This window comes from Leguminivora glycinivorella, chromosome 13, assembly GCF_023078275.1.
Source record: "Leguminivora glycinivorella isolate SPB_JAAS2020 chromosome 13, LegGlyc_1.1, whole genome shotgun sequence".
NCBI classification, from domain to species: Eukaryota; Metazoa; Arthropoda; class Insecta; order Lepidoptera; family Tortricidae; genus Leguminivora; species Leguminivora glycinivorella.
The window spans coordinates 20,750,069-20,766,872 of NC_062983.1; the positions used below are offsets into that span (position 1 = coordinate 20,750,069).

Genomic DNA, 16,804 nt, shown 5'->3' on the forward strand with positions numbered 1-16,804 from the left:
GCTTTTAATATTACAAAGCAACTTTCGACCATAAATGCATAGTTTTTTAATAAAACGGCAAAAACCAAAAAAAGTCTGATTTTTTTACTTTTTTTTTTAAATTACGAAGTTAGCACACCATTTTTTTGCTTGCAAAATATAGTCCTACATTCCCCCAAGGACCCCAAATAACATACCAAAAATGCAGCTTTACATCACACTTTGTTTTTTTATTTCTCTTTTTGACCAGTGTATCGCGGTCACCAGCCTTACTATTATTTTAAATGATAAAACGCGGGCGCTCGCCGTGCCGGTTCAGTAGCGACCAAGTAACAGACCCGGAAGCAGCGCTTGTTTTTCGCAATAAAAATATTGAAAAAGTGTATTTTGATGCCTTAAAAATGTCCACCTGTAGTGTGAAATGGTGTGGAAAGGCAACAAGAAGCTCAAATTTAAAAAAAGACGGAATTACATTCCACAGGTAAGTCATATTTATAATTTATTGAGAGCCAGCACAGGTCAACTTACAATGGCCACCGAGAAGTGAAGTAGTTGTCGCAACAGTAGAGGGGGCCGGTCATACTTCTGTCCCTCTTCATCAAATTAAAAATGCAATGTGCTATTCCTTTCTTACGAAGCATGATGTGTACCGTTAGTGATGTTACAATGTTGATTTCGTTTATTACCGTGACCACGTGTTTTATTTTAACCACGTTTTACCGGATTTACGAAATAGAAATGAAAAGAAGAATTTCTAATCTCTCTTGTTTGTTAAGGAGTATTAAGTACTAAGTAGTAATGTGTAGAATTTGTAGTTTTTTTTTCATTTCATTTATTCAGTATTGCATTGTCATGTACATAATAGCTGGTGTTACATTAATTGAGATAGTGAGTCATGACAACCTGTAAGGGCACACAATAATACCTACTTACTTATTCTATATTCGTTTAGTCCATGCATGTTATACATAATCATAATTATTAATAATATAGTATAAATTTATAAATAATTCATGTACATCAAAATATTTTTAACGGTTTTTTACACATAAATTATGTTTATTATCAATCGTAATTGGTAGTTTATTTTTGTAGTTGGTAGTTTATTTGTGTAGGTAAACAAATAGTTTGATTCTAAGTTTTTATGCTTTATTTCGTAAGTAGGTAGTTTTTTTAATGCTGAAACAATCATCAAAACACGGACAGTATTTTTAAATGAAATAGAAATAGAAATCATTTATTCGTGACAAGTGAAAACAGAAATTATTTACACAACACAAAAATATAGGTACATGACATAATAATTGCCAATGAAGGTTTTTTTTTGACTCAGAGAGGCTCAGGGACGCGTATGTGACGATATCGGAAACCGCTCTAAGGCCGTTTTCACATTATCCGATCCGATATCGGATGTCGGAAGGATTTCAATAGAAAAAAATCCAAGATATGGCGCCTGTAATGTATGGGATATCGGTCTGACATCCGATATCGGATCGGATAATGTGAAAACGCACTAACGATTTCGCTGAAATTTGTTATGTGGGGGTTTTCGGGGGTGAAAAATCGATCTAGCGTAGTTATCCTTAGATCCCGGAAAACGCGAATTTTCAAGTTTTCATGAGTTTTTCTTTCGCGTTAGTAAACGTAAAATATGGTCGTGTTCGCAGACAGATCGCAGGTGTCAGGGTTTCGAATCCCGGCCAAAAATTAAGTTTTTGTATTTATAAAAAAAAAATCTTTATTTCAGATATTTTGTTTATGCGAGTTTTTTTAATATAACGACGTGATATAATAAAATAGAACCGAGCAAAGCTCGGTCGCCCAGACATTTGTGTATTAAATAACAATACAGAATACTCAGACGTAGGTAACATTTATAAATGAGTGGTATTCCATTCCAGATTTCCGAAATCACCGTTAACTAAAAGTAAGTGGATCGACGCCACGCACCGTGGGGAGTCGTGGTTTCCGAGCAAAACAAGCGTTATTTGCTCAAGACACTTCACTGCTGACTGTTTTCACCAAATAACAAACAATCGCAAACGGAGACGTCTATTGGACTCTGCAGTACCCACCTTATATTTGCCGATTTTGGTAAGCCGATCTTATTTTAGCCTAACCAAAGGTTATTTTGTTCTAAGTTACACACATTGTCGGTAATCTGTGAGACTAGGTACTATCACTAATAATAACTTGGAAATTAAGTACCTACCTAATTTTTTCTTCAGCATTGGTTCATATTTTGTTTAATCTAGTATCTTCATTTTTAAAGTCACATACAGCTCGAATCTAAATTAACATTATTTTACCTTTATTCTAATGTTTCTTTAAATATGACTGTGTACAGTCAAGTGCAAAAATACGTATCGAAATAATCGTCTCATAAATATGGTACTACGCTCTTATTACACCGGACTAAGATGCTATGAGACATATTTTTGAGTAAGATGTGTACACCCATATTTTTACACTTGACTGTACATGTACAAAGCGCGAGAGAGAACATAGTGTTATCTAGTATCTTCAGCCTCAAAACGTCGCAAATTGTGATAGTTTTGCATTAATAAGCATTGTCTGAAGACATTGACTTCATACCGTGGAATAATTTCAGGCATCTGCTCCAGCAGAGGTAGACATCGAATATGCCGTGGAAGCTGATATACCAGAACAATCCGACGCTCATGTAGACACGGCTCCGAGTATAAACAAGGTACGAATTTGGCACTATCCTTACATTATTTGTTCGGCAAATCTTGGAAACGCTTTATTTTATTATTATTATTTATTCCGTGTGGTGACGGGTTAAGAATTTCACCACCCCCTTTCTTCCCGTGCTCCCTCTCGATAAGAGAAGGGGCCGAAGGAGGGAGTCCCACACACCCCCCCCATCAAGGCCTTCCCGCGGCTGGGGGGACGGTGCGTAATGCATTCACCACTCCGACAAAAAAAAAAGGGTGTCGTAGAAGGCGACTGTGGGATAATATGGGATAAATTGTGGCGTCTGGCAACCTATCACTGCAACCTGGCACTGTAACTTTAGCAGTTTCATGTGCTCTGCTTACCCCTTTATGGGAAACAGGCGTGATTGTATGTTGTTGTTGTTGATTGTATGTTGTATTATTTATTAGTAAAAACATGTTTACATGACATTACAGTAAAATCAATGCGTCACGAAACTTAGGTAACAAAAAAGAGAGAAAAAGAGATCAATAAAAATAAAATTAAACAATTGATTTGGGCGATAGCGTCACAGCGTGGCTCCGTTGCGTCGTTTGCCCCGGTGTGGGACTTTATGCAATCATGACTGTATATTTTTCAGGATGATTTTACTGGGCAACATTTCAAAACTGCAGTTGCGGTTCTAATACAAGAGACTGTTAAAGATGAAGAAGGCACATCTTCAAAACAGGTTCGATAACTTAAATCATAACATTTTTCGTTTAAATAACCAAATTTATATGTATATCATTATTTGCGTATTATATATATCATTGTCTGAGTACCCACAACACAATCCTTCTTGAGCTTACCTTGGGACTCGGTCAATCTGTGTAAGATAAGAACGTCCTATAATATTTATTTATTTATTCAAAAATAGATGTGAGTGCAATAACTATTAATATCACACCTTTGCGATGCATTTTCAGAATGACGATCATACGTTGCAAGCTTCAAAAATGAAGACATCACCTCAACAAGAAAACGTCATGTTACAAGCACCTACGAGAAAAACATGCCAAATCTATGATCCCGATACACCATCAGCTTATGATACTCCAGTCGAAAAACGACTCTGTAGAAGAATCATCGAACTAAAAGGCAAAGTGAAAGAGAAGAATTTACAATTGAGAAAACTACGGGATTCTAACCGAAGGCTTAAACGTCAAATTATTTCATTAAAGTCGCGCATGCCCTTAGTGGAATCGGTGAAAGAAGAGATTATTACACCAGAGTCAGACCCCTTAGCATAACTTGCCTTTTGTCGCGCGCGTGTCCATACAATCAAGCGCTACTTCAGGTATGGAGTCGCGCGCGACAAGGCAAGTTGTGCTAGAGGGGCAGATACCAGTTTAATGCTCGATTCTTGAGGAGTAAAGTTTCGTGAAATCGTTGATCGGCGAATACAAAAAATAAACTACTACAGAAGGAAGGAAGTAAGGAAGCCACTACAGAACTTAACTACTAGATAATTAACAACCTCAGTGCTGGTCAAACGATTATAATAAGCCTAATTAGTAATTAACTTTAAATAGTATGTACCTATTAAGAATTGCCATACCCTACCAGGGTGCCATGTGATCCTATGTACTTTTAAGTTATATGCAAACACCTTTGTAACCATGGTTCGCAATAAATGATTAATTGATTATCTTATCTTATCTTATCAACTTTCCAATGACAACATATATATTGGTGTATTAATGTAATTGTATATGTATATATTTGTTACCATGTGTATACAAAATTTGCATTTAATTCTTTTAGTGGTTGTACATTTTTGAATTCGTCACTCATCGTTAATTCGCTTCTACTCATTTCCTCAAAGGTTGACTGGAAGAGATCCCATTAAGGGATAAGTCCGCCTACATTGTATATTACTGACTCTGTAACTGTGTCTCTTTTGTTTCCTTTATCTAAATATATAAAAGAAGAAGCTGACTGACTGACTGACTGACTGACTGACTGACTGACTGACTGACTGACATATCAACGCACAGCCGAAACCGCTGGTCCTAGAGATTTCAAATTTGGCACATAGGTTCCTTATATAGTGTAGAGGAGCACTAAGAAAGGATTTTCCAAAATTCACCTCCTAAGGGGGTCAAATGGGGGTTCAAAGTTTGTATGGGGAAACAAGATTAGTTTGACTATTTTATTCGAAACTTCACAGGAAGATTCCTTAAGACATATGACTGAATACGTGTTTCAGGTTTTTTGAAAATTTAACCCCTAAAAGGGTGAAAAGGGGGTGATAAAGTAAAAAAATCAATATGGGTATCGTTTTTATGGTTTATCGGGTCGCTGATCACGATAAATACAACGTTTTTAAAATCTAACGAGGCGGAAGTGAAATACCTTCTCCCCTGTTGTGGTGCAATGGGGTTTAAATATATAAAAGAAGATATTGACTGACTGATTGACATATCAACACAGCCGAAACCGCTGGTCCTAGAGATATCAAATTTGGCATATAGGTTCCTTATATGGCGTAGAGGAGAACTAAGAAGGTATTTTTCAAAATTTTCCTCTTAAAAGGGTGAAATGGGGGTTCAAAGTTTGTATGGGGAAACAAGATTAGTTTGACTATTTTATTCGAAACTTCACAGGAGGATTCCTAAAGACATATGACTAAATACATGTTTCAGGTTTTTTGAAAATTTGACCCCTAAAGGGGTGCAAAGGGGGTAAAGTCAAAAACACAATAAGGGTATCGTTTTTATGGTTTATCGGGTCGCTGATCACGATAAATACAACGATTTTAAAATCTAATGAGGTGGAAAAGAAATTTTCTCCCCTGTTGTTGTGCAATGGGGTTAAAATATCCAAAATAGCCATAAGTATAGCTTTAGTTTTTATCTTTACTTCTGGTTCAAGAGATTTCAAATTGACACGGAAGTTCCTTAGAGGAGCACTAAGAAAGGATTTTTCAAAGTTCACCTCCTAGCATGATAATTTTACAGGGGCAAGGACAGGCACAGGGCCAGGGACAGGGACAAGGACAGGGACAGGGACAGGGACAGGGACAGCGACAGGGTTAGGGATAGGGATAGGGATAGGGATAGGGGTAGAAATAGGGATAAAAATAGGGGACAGGGACGGGGATAGGGATAGGGGAGGGACGGGGACAGGGACGGGGACGGGGACGGGGACAAAGATAGAGATAGGGACGAGGATAAGAATAGGGATTGGGGTCGGAATAATCGGTCGGCAATCGATATATAGGCAGTGTAAAATGCAGGTGGCTCAGTGGGAAGGGATTAGTAAGTAGGCATCGGCGAGTATCCTGCATCCGTAATAACTATTACATTCAATGTGCTGTAAGAAGATCGTTGTTTGCTTGCCTTTTATATGTTTACGTTTGCAATATACCTAAGCAAAATGGAAAAAATTGTAAGCGATAATGCAAGGAAGTACTTTTTACCCTACCGACCATAGCGTCGAGATACTGGCTATGTGGGTTGTATGAAGTTTCCCCAGTATAAATATTTATATAGGTAAAATTCATACATATTCGTACCTACTACCTACGCTGTGGTCGCTGTGTAACAATTCTACAATCATTGCAAGAATTTCTTTAAAAACGATAGTAATATGTGTAAGGTACAGTCAGCCAAAACCGGACAGTACTGCAAATAGATCAGTTACAATGGCCCCCCAGTCGAAAATTGCCCCGCTTTACCTGAATCGAAATAATCGCGGACAGATGTACCTACAAAGAAACCTACGGATCCAAATGAAAATCTTATTTTTTGTAAACGTTTCAATAAGAATATTTTTATTACGCGGGCGAAGCCGCGGGTAAAAGCTAGTGTACAATAAAGCTTATACATACATACATACATACAACATTAAATAAACGTAAAAAAATTGTAAAAACTTTTACTTCGTGACATAAACAGTAATAAGTATTGACAGACAGACAGTTGAGACAGTGACAATTCAAGTTACCCTTTTGTCCTTAAACTCCTATTAATTTTGTCGTTGACGCATGTTCGAAAATGCCAAGATCACAGATGTCATATATACCATAGATCAAGCAAACGTATCTACTTAGCGTGTCAAATGAACTCAGTGAAATCCACTGAGTTGTCCGTCTTCACTCGCAGCTTGCAGCTTTCGGGCGTCAATTTTTGTAAGTTGAAGTCAACCAAAACATAAAAAATGCCTCGTTACGTGATATTCAATTGCAACAACACAAAAATTATGAACAATCAAGAGCCTGAGACATATTTAAAATTACAGGCAAGAATCAACTTCAGTACAAAATTTGACACGCTTGGCCCCTATACAAATATATGAATTTGTTTCTTCTATCTAAATTAAGTTCTGTGGCCAAGATCTTATTATGAGACGTATCACGCAATAATCATCAAGTCATACATAAACAAATCAATTCATTATTACGTGGTTCCCAGAGAGGCATATACTTAAATTAAATTGGTTGACTGTACTTTATGTCAAACATGTACAACAGTGGTTATATATTTACAAGAATTAATTGTTCAGAAGTATTGGATTTTACTAAACAAGCCACGAACTTGATGTCTGATTTAATATGTCTGATTAAAGCTCTAATTACTTTTATTTTTAAAAGATTTCATATGGAATACCAAGTAAAACCTTTTTATAGTACGCATTGTTATTGATAATAACTAACAGTCATTTCTGGTAAATAATTCAACCAGAACCGGTATCATAAATTATGGTAATAGACGTGTCCCATCCCATCCCTATGCAACAGCAGCGCGCTAACACATTCCCATCTTCTTGCAAGATCTGCTAGATGTTGAGGTCATTGCGATTTTTAGTTTTGATGCAATGCATTGACAAGGTTCTGTTTGCAGTTATCGAACCTTCACACGGTGTTAACAAATAATTGGATACGATTCTTTTAAGCATTTTGAAATTGTATGGGCACATTTTGAAGTGCGTGGCTATCTTAGCTTGGCACCCGATCATACACTTTTGGTGCTAGCGCTTAAAAATCAAGCTTTCTGAAAATGATTGAAATCGATTCACTTACTTACGCCGTGGCTTGCGTGGGCGACGGTCGCGCGACGGCGATGCGACGCATACGAAATCAAACCTTATCGATATGGAAGTATGCGACGCGACGGCGACGGTCGCGCGACCGTCGCCAACGCAAGACACGGCGTAACTTAGTTACTTCAAACCTGAGCAGAAATATATGACTACGCGCCATCTTGCGGAATTTCATTAGAACTATTTTCTTCATAATATACCTACTGAATTTTCACCCCATCCATCAGAATAGCAGCGCGCTTCTGACAATCCATACTAATATTATAAATGGGAAAGTGTGTGTCTGTATGTTTGTGCGCTTTTCACGGCAAAACGGAGCTACGAATTGACGTGATTTTTAATATATACTGCGTGTTAGACTAAGGAATGAAAAATGTATTGTTATTATTTTGTAGTTTTTGTATTATGTGGATGTCTACCGTCTCAAACTCTCCCTCAAATGCTCAAAGGTTAACTGGAAGAGATCCCTTAAAGGGATAAGTTCGCCTTTGTACTGAAACTTTTTATTTTAAATATTATGTGCTGTATTATTTTTCTGTACAATAAAGTGTTTACTTACTTACTTACTTACTTATTTTTCAGTCGGAGATAGTTCTTCTTCTTCTTCGTGTAAAGGGATCAAGTAAAACTAAATTTTGGTTTGCCAATTTCAAGCCCTCGAGGGGTAGCCCTTAAGAGATCCTCTTCAGTACACGTTCGTGGAGATAGTTGAAGGGATGGAGAGTGACATAGGCTACTTTTTGTCTCTTTCTAACGCGAGCGAAGCCGCGGACAAAAGCTAGTAGTCATATGTTTCTGCAGGCCTAGCACATGATGGCCGCGGGAGTATGTCGCCGCGAGATAGACTACCTGTCCTTATGTCATTAATACAATTAGACAAAGACGTGTCATCTATCTCGCGGCGACATACTCCCGCGGCCATCATGTGCTAGGCCTACTGGTGAGGCTTTACCTTAACTTATAAAGCTGTGTGCTATACGTAATTAATCTTGTATTGTATATTTCGTAGTAATCTAAAAATAATAGGCAAGGGAATTTAATCAATCATATTGAAAATTTATACTACCTTTTTTTTTTAATTTATTGCTAAGTAAAAACAAAACACTTAAATCTTACAATAACTTCGCCAAACTGCGGAACAGTTTGTTGGCGAATGAAAAAACACCCGGACTTATATGTACTTACTACTAGCTTATCTAACTTAATTGCTATACACAGGCACCAGGCACCATGATAACGGGTCACCTTGCACGAATATTCCTTACAATGTGACCCATCAACACTGCCCCCGAGTGCATACGAAGTAGGTATATAACTAATGATATGCTTTCAACATTTGATTTTTAATTTTTTTCTTAAAAATATTTTTTGTCAACATAGGAAGCATTAGGCATGTAAATTGGCTTAATGAATCATTCAGGATCCCAGTAAAAATCCTGTTAAAACCAGAAAACCTAGAAATATATCATAAATTACGGCAACATTATTGATACGAGAAAAAAAAAACAGTATTTTCACAAAAACCATCGGGTCAATGACACCGCTCAGACACTCACATAAGATTTAATTAAAAATCGAAAGTGACTGATTATTATATAAAATTCGGCGAATTAATAGACCTCAACTTTCGATTGATAATAAATGTAAAGTTGCCAAAATCTGCGGAAGATCTATTTGTGAATTCAATATCAAATATAAACTCCTTTCTCTTATTCGAGACCAGTAATTAATTAAAACTGCCAATATTCACTTCCAATGGTTCCAAAACATAAATGATTTCATCATCATCATCGTTTAATTTTATTCATTGTATTATACACATGGCGTTATAAGTATTCATCTTTTAACTTTGTTATTTGTCAAGGTTATATGGCAAGGTTTGGATTTGAAAACGAAATCTTAGGGAGTTGTCAGGATTTTCTTCTCTTATATTTGCGGATGCATGGTTTCAAACTTTGATTTCACTGTTTTAAATATATTGGGTTATTTACTCAGAGCCAAAGAGGATCGAGTATTATCGAAAGTTACTGTCGAAGTAAAATGTGTAATCACAGTTCATAGACTGCCATCTCTTGACACAAGCTTAAAACTTTTGAACCTCAGTTTTGACAATTTGGCCCATATTCTTAGCTTGATATGTTTTAAAATGTCAAATATTAATATTAGCGCCATCTAGCTGAGCGTACCCCAAAGGTGTAATGTCATCTAGGCCAACGTACCTTTTCCTGTATAGTACTGAGGCACGTTTTATTCTTAGAATTTATCTGTCTATACGGAGTTATCTGTCTATATGTCTTTGCTCAGAGCTAAGTATTAGAGAATGGACAAGCCACCGTCAGACGTGTCGGATGTGGACTGGTCTTTTGCATGTACACAGCCATGTAAATGGGCATTTTGGCGAAAAAGTTCCAAAAACTTTTTTTCTAAAATAGGCAAAATTTAATGTTTTTTCCTACTCAGAATTACGAGCCCTTTTTATCCTACTAGGCGGAAAAAAGCGTCCCAAATTTATTTTTTCCACTTCGTTATCATTTTTCAAACACTAATACAGCGGTTACAAAGTGGAAAGTATGCAAAATAATAGACAATTTTGGGACTATTTCTTTGTCTCTTGTTTTTTGTCCTATATCGAAAGGGCTCGTGATTCTGACTAGGAAAAACATAAAATTTACCTACCTTACAAAAAAATCTATTGGTGATTCTTCTCGCGAAAATGCCCAAATGATGCGCGTGTATTGTGCAATAGCCCAATAGGAGCGTCCATCTACAACTGTGCGTGGGTTCAAGAACTTGCAACAGGCGTATTCAATTCAAAGTTATAGTCTGTCTCTATTATTCTCTCGTCTCTACACTCGATATTGAGTATTAGCGGAAGCCGGTTAGAAGCGAGTCGTAAAAGTACAACAGTTAGTTACCGGGTTACTCACGTGTGACCTTACAACTGGTTATGGTTTGTGGGCAATGCGTTGTGCGGCTTGTGGTTAGTACACAATGTTGTATACCTACCAAAGTCATTTTTACGGTGGCAAATACATAGACATCAACCAAATCTTGGCACTAAAAAATGGCGCGAAGAGCAACGTTTTTTATGGAAATTATTTTTAAAAGTGATATGGCTCGTTGATCATTCCACCAACAAAGCTTAGTTGAGCTCTTCATTTATGAAATATGCTTCAATTTTTCAGTGCCAAGATTTGGTTGAGCGTCTATAATAGGTATATCATATCTCTGATATTTCTGTTTGAAAAATACTACGTGATGGCGTTTTCTATGAAAGATTTAATCATCCAATAGTTATTTGTTATACAAGGGGGCAAAGTTGTATTTTAACGCCGAGTGTGGAATTGAAAAACGAGCAAGTGAAAGGATTCTATAGTTGAACCACGAGCGAAGCGAGTGGTTCGAGAATAGAATCCTGAACTTGCGAGTTTTTTAACACACGAGAAGTAAAATACATTTGCACCCGAGTGTAACACAAAACTTTTCCCTTCACTATAGCGAGGAAACCACAACGCAAAAAATGCGTTTATTACTGCTTCCAGTAGTTCCACAGGTGGTAAATCATCTTTATTACTAGATTCACATACTTTTATCACTTTTAAAGCAGTTAATTTGACTTTATTCAAGGTCAAATTACTTTACTCACTAGTGGATAAAATGCGTTTTTACCCGCTGGTATTAAAGGACAAAACACGTGTTTCTGAGCTAGTGAGGGGAAAAAGATTAAATAATTTATGTATTTATTCAAAGATGAAGATGATATTCGTTCGTTCCGAGGCGAACAATAAATATACCTATACATCTTTATTTTTCGCGACTGAAGAAAATAATCATTCAAAAGTTAATTTTACTAAAAGCCACTGCAAGTACTGCAACAGCAGTTGACCCTGCCTGACCCTTGCAATCCTTGCATGCTTGTAACCAATTCATTAAATGCAACTGCATGCTAAACTATACTATCAATATTAAATGTAGGGTAAGGTGGTTGACAGTGGGTCGCTGGTGCACAATAGGTCACGCACACTACGACGAATTCAAATACACTATTATTAATTTATTACGCGCCGTGGATACCTCTGGCCAACACGTACCTACTAGCTCAGTGCCCAGGGGACCGCGCGAACAGAACGTTGTGTGCAGGTGTGAACGTGATATCACTCCGCGGGTAGCATATTTACGTAAGTTGGAATTTATCGTATAATTTCGAATTATATGCCATTGAATGTCTTGTTATCGTTTTTATTACTACCTTGATTAAAAAGCTATTGTGTGTTTTAACATTTTCCGCTATAAATATTTTTTTTGTATTTGTTTTTTATTATTTAATTTTTTTGGCGTGTAGGTTGACATTGGGTCATATGGGTCAAGTACACAGTGGGTCAGATTTAATACACATTCCTATGTTACAGACTGCCTCTAAAAAGGGTCACACCTGTAGAAATGAAGGAGGAATACCAAACGAACGAGTGGAAAAAGCATATTAGGCTGCCATAAAAAAATCTTGGAAGACTATTTTTATGTGGCTCTTACTTATGTTGTATGGTCAGAAATGTTCATTTCAGAAATATTGATCCCATAAAAGCATTTTGAGTAGTTAATTATTTATATACGCATAATAATTATTGGTCTAATTTTCTTACATTATAAAGTTTAAGTTAGATAACAAGAAATATTTATTTTTGTTTTATTGTATGGCTGTTTACTAAGCTTGTATGGCCGAAAGTGGAAATTCTTACAAATTGGATCTTTTAGTTAGATGATCAGTACACCTATGTTACTAGGTTTTGATATTTAGTATTGAATATTTTAATAAAAATTAATACATGTTCTGTTTCATTCTTTTTCCCCTTATCTTTCTGATATGATTCTCTTTGGTCCACTGTGGACCACTGGTATATCCATTGTTCACACCCCCTGTTGCACAGTGGATCAAATTCCATTTTTTTTTAAAAGCGTTAGTGACCATACATGTCTCATAATATAGCTTTTAAACCACAACACAATAAATCTTAAATAAATGATGTATATAAGAGTCCAAACAAAATGTAAATATGTCAAACCTTTCCTGAGATATGGCCTCCGAAAAATTGAGTGATCCACTGTCAACCATCTTACCCTACCTTGTATTCAAACCTTGTGGGAATTTAAAAATAAACTACTGTCTGAACATTAAACGTCCAGCCCCTTTAGCACAACTTGTCTGTCGCGCGCGAGTCCATACATCAAGCGCGACTTCAAGTATGGACTCGCGCGCGACAAGGCAAGTTGTGCTAAAGGGTCAGGCAGGCACGCATGGTCGCGCGATAAATGATAAAACATCAGGCCGTCCCTATCGCACTATTTGTAAGTGCAGCTTCAGCCGCAGATGATCATCTTTTTATAGTAACAGGAACTATAATTTCAGTGAAAATATTAAATGCCTGAACATGGCTGTCTGTTCTTTTCAGGGTTCCGTAGTCAACTAGGAACCCTTATAGTTTCGCCATGTCTGCCTCTCCGTCCGTCCATCCGTCCACGGATAATCTCAGTAACCGTTAGCACTAGAAAGCTGAAATTTGGTACCAATATGTATATCAATCATGCCGACAAAGTGGAAAAACAAAAAGTGGGTAAAAATGTTTTTTTAGGGTACCCCCCGTATTTAAATATGAATAAGGGTTTAAATCGTTTTTTGATAATATTAATATTTTCGGAAATAATCGCTCATAAAGGAAAAAAAAGTGTTCCCCCCCTCTAACTTTTGAACTATATGTTTAAAAAATATAAAAAAAATCACAAAAGTAGAATTTTATAAAGACTTTCTAGGAAAATGTTTTGAACTTGATAGGTTCAGCAGGTGTTGAGAAAAATACGGAAAACTACGGAAGCACTGAGCGGTCCCGACACGCTCTTGGCCGGTTTTTATCAATGAATTTAATACGACTTTATATCTTTCTTTTTATCTTCTATCTTTACGACTGTGTTTAAGACATGCGGAGATGTGACATTGAACCATCGCACTGGACTGGACTTCGGCACAAGATCGGCCGAAGTGGAGTGAGAACCTTCCCTTGAACCTTGGAAGTGCAAGCCTTCGAAAATCAGAGGCGATTGGATCTTGACGCCAAGCGCGACGAGATAAAGGCCCGGCCACCTGCCATAAACTATATTAGGTACATCGGAGTGGCGAGGAGAAAGAGGAAGAAGAAGACTAAATCATCAGTTTGGTCAATTGTCGATCAGTTTTTCATAAAAAGGTAAAGTAATAGGTACAACTGTACTATATTGTATTGTCAGCCTTATGATTGCACTACGATATGCACTGTGGCACACGAACCAACTTTCTTATGCGGCGATAATTAGCGAATTACCAACTAGGGTCAGTTGCCAATGTTGTGCAGGTAGGTGTCGGCACAGAATTCATGCTACGTTACAAAGCGACCGTAGCCACTCACGTGATTGATATTTTTAGTGGCCTCTATTACTATACTTACGAGTAAAATAATGGTACGAGTGGAAATATCTCTAATTTCTACGTGCACAAACTTTCGATCGGCTTAGTCGTACAGTCAACAACACAGCTGTGTATACAGACAAAGTGCCAAAAATATGTATACAGAACTTTATTACCTGTACATAAAGGTGTGTATACATACATATTTTTGGCACTTTGTATACACAGCTGTGTTGTTGACTGTACCTATTATATTAATGTCCTGCAAAACAGAACAGCCGGTGCGGAGATACGAATGTTTGAAAAAAAATGTGAATCTTCGCTTTATTTTAATTATTGTTTAATAACATTGAATAAACTACTTGGGTAGGTACTTAAAATGTTCACAAAACCTTACGGTGCTGTTGTACACAATTGCCAGCAATTTCACATGCAATACAATTCCCCCTTTTGTTCAATACGCACCAACTAACTACTTATGGAGCAAAACGCGGCAATGGCAAAGTATGAATTTTCTGAGATGAACATTTCGCTTTTGCCGTAATCTGTTAAACAAAGGCCTTTGTTTCTATTATTCACGGTGGCTAGCTCCCGTTTCCACAGCACGTGCTAAAGTCTCAGTGTAGTTAAAAAGCAACTATCATGATAGCAATGTTCAAATTTATTAAACAGTTTGCAGTATGCTGGTAACTTTTTTTGAAGATGACAACCGAGAAGCTCCGAGAGGGTTTTTTATGGATTTGAACCTTATTACTATCATGATAGTTGCTTTTTAACTATACTGAGACTGTAGCACGTGCCGTTTAAACGGGAGCCGCCGTGAACAATAGACACAAAGGCCTTTGTTTAACAGATTACGGCTAAAGCGAAAAGTTCATCTCAGAAAATTCATACTATACCTATGCTAACTTTAGAAAGCTACACGTAGGCACGCAGCGCGTTATTGTATGTATACTTGGCTGTGGTCACGTGTGCTTCCATTGAAGTTTCTGATGGTCAAAGGGTTAAAATTTCACAGAATTCAGGGTATTATAACAATTGTACTTACAGCGGGGTGTTTTTCCAGCTCGTTGAGAACAGTGTGGTCACAGTACTCGAAGACGAGGTGCAGTTTACGCTTGCGGCGGAACACTTCGATCAGGTTCACGAGGTTCGGGTGCTTTAGGTTCTAAAACAATAGAAATATGGTCAGACTATTAGCATGTCAAAGATTACATAGGCACACCTCGGACACTGGCGATCAAATATATGAAAGAGGCGCGTTCCTAGCACACAGTCTAAGCTCGTGTAGGTGAACGCGTACTATGCTTGTATGAGTAAAATATGACAGGTCGATTGTTCGTGTTTTTGACAGGCGGTAACTGTGAGGTAACCGAGAGGGGGTGGGCGGCACTTTCAGCGAGGAGCGGGAGTGGCCATACTGTACGATAGTACTCTTTATTATACTGTGACATAGGCGTGTATGAGTTTCCCTAAACCTATCGACGCGGAAACGGCTCCAGCAGACCAAAAATTGCTCGTCCGAATTCATGTTCAGTCAGCAGCAGAAGTTCCGTAACGGGCAAGGTGTTCACAATGATCCTTATCTTATCTTATCAATGATCCTTACACGCTCTTATTGTCTTAAGGAACCATCTAAGATCGTGTCAAGTTCTGAAGTCCTTTGAACACTTCATTCTTTGTTGGCGAGAACTTCACTGCTACACGCTTCATACTAACAAGCGATCAAGTTTTTTGGTCGTTACGGAACTTCTGCTGCTGACTGTTTATACTAACAAGCGATTTTTCGTCGGCGAAACCCGATTCAGTGTCGATGGGGTTGGGGTGACCTTATTACTTAGAGGAATAAGTAACGGAAGAGTTGTAACTCCATCATATATCAGTAAATGCGAGTTATTTGTATAGGCATAGTTATAGTGACATCTAGACAATCACGTATCAATCACGCGCCAAATAGCGTGAATTATCAGTACCACTACTCGATACTAGATATATAATAACCTACAAATGTAGCTAGGAACCCTACCTACAATCAATGTAAACAAAGATGCATTGTTACACATGCATAGTTAACCAAATTACAGAACTCATAACACATTCAACGCAGGAACGCCGGGTCAGAATAAGCACATAATGCCTGTTATGCGATTCATGAATACTTAATGTGACATGAAATGTATTTACGATCTACCTAATTTACACTCTTACATAGGAATAATTAGCAATACCTACATTTTACAAGACAGCTAAGTTGCTGCTCCGTCGTGCAAACTAAGCTAGCCAAAGATCGAAAGTTTGCGATCCGTAGCATGTCGTAGCCGTCGTGTCACAACCACTTAGGATCTCTCCAAACATTTTCTTTTATACCACGTCGGTGGCAAACAGGTATACGATCCACCTGATCGAAATCGGACACCGTAACCTATGAATGCCTGCAACTCAAGGGGTGTCACATGCGCGTTGCCGACCCATTAGAAACTTGTGCACTCCTTTTTTGAAGAACCCCATACTGTAGTTCACCGGGAATACCTCGGCAAGGAGCTCATTCCGCAGCCGGAGCGTCCGCTGGAGGAAATTCCTCTGAAACCGCACGGTACGCGACCATTTAGGTTGCAAGGTGTGTGGATG

General features: G+C 37.7%; 2 protein-coding genes across 5 annotated transcripts in view; one reads left to right on the forward strand and one right to left on the reverse strand.

Moving 5' to 3' along the window:
* The window catches only part of LOC125232365, a 32,344-nt gene extending 27,966 nt beyond the window's left edge, over positions 1–4,378 (forward strand). Inside the window, exons 1-5 of one of the 3 annotated variants that reach the window (XM_048137999.1) lie at positions 324–460; positions 1,881–2,073; positions 2,591–2,689; positions 3,299–3,388; positions 3,627–4,378. In XM_048137999.1, the coding sequence (XP_047993956.1) occupies positions 381–460; positions 1,881–2,073; positions 2,591–2,689; positions 3,299–3,388; positions 3,627–3,950 (786 nt within the window). In that variant the 5' untranslated portion in view covers positions 324–380 and the 3' untranslated portion in view covers positions 3,951–4,378. Of the gene's footprint in view, positions 1–323; positions 461–1,880; positions 2,074–2,590; positions 2,690–3,296; positions 3,389–3,626 lie in introns of those variants that run through there. The other 2 variants (XM_048138001.1, XM_048138000.1) reach the window with 2 other exon arrangements.
* The window catches only part of LOC125232363 (cyclin-dependent kinase-like 4), a 65,760-nt gene that overhangs the window by 34,502 nt on the left and 14,454 nt on the right, over positions 1–16,804 (reverse strand). For both annotated transcript variants that reach the window (XM_048137997.1, XM_048137996.1), the window contains exon 3: positions 15,225–15,344. In XM_048137997.1, coding sequence (XP_047993954.1) covers positions 15,225–15,344 — 120 coding nt within the window. The remainder of the gene's footprint in view (positions 1–15,224; positions 15,345–16,804) is intronic.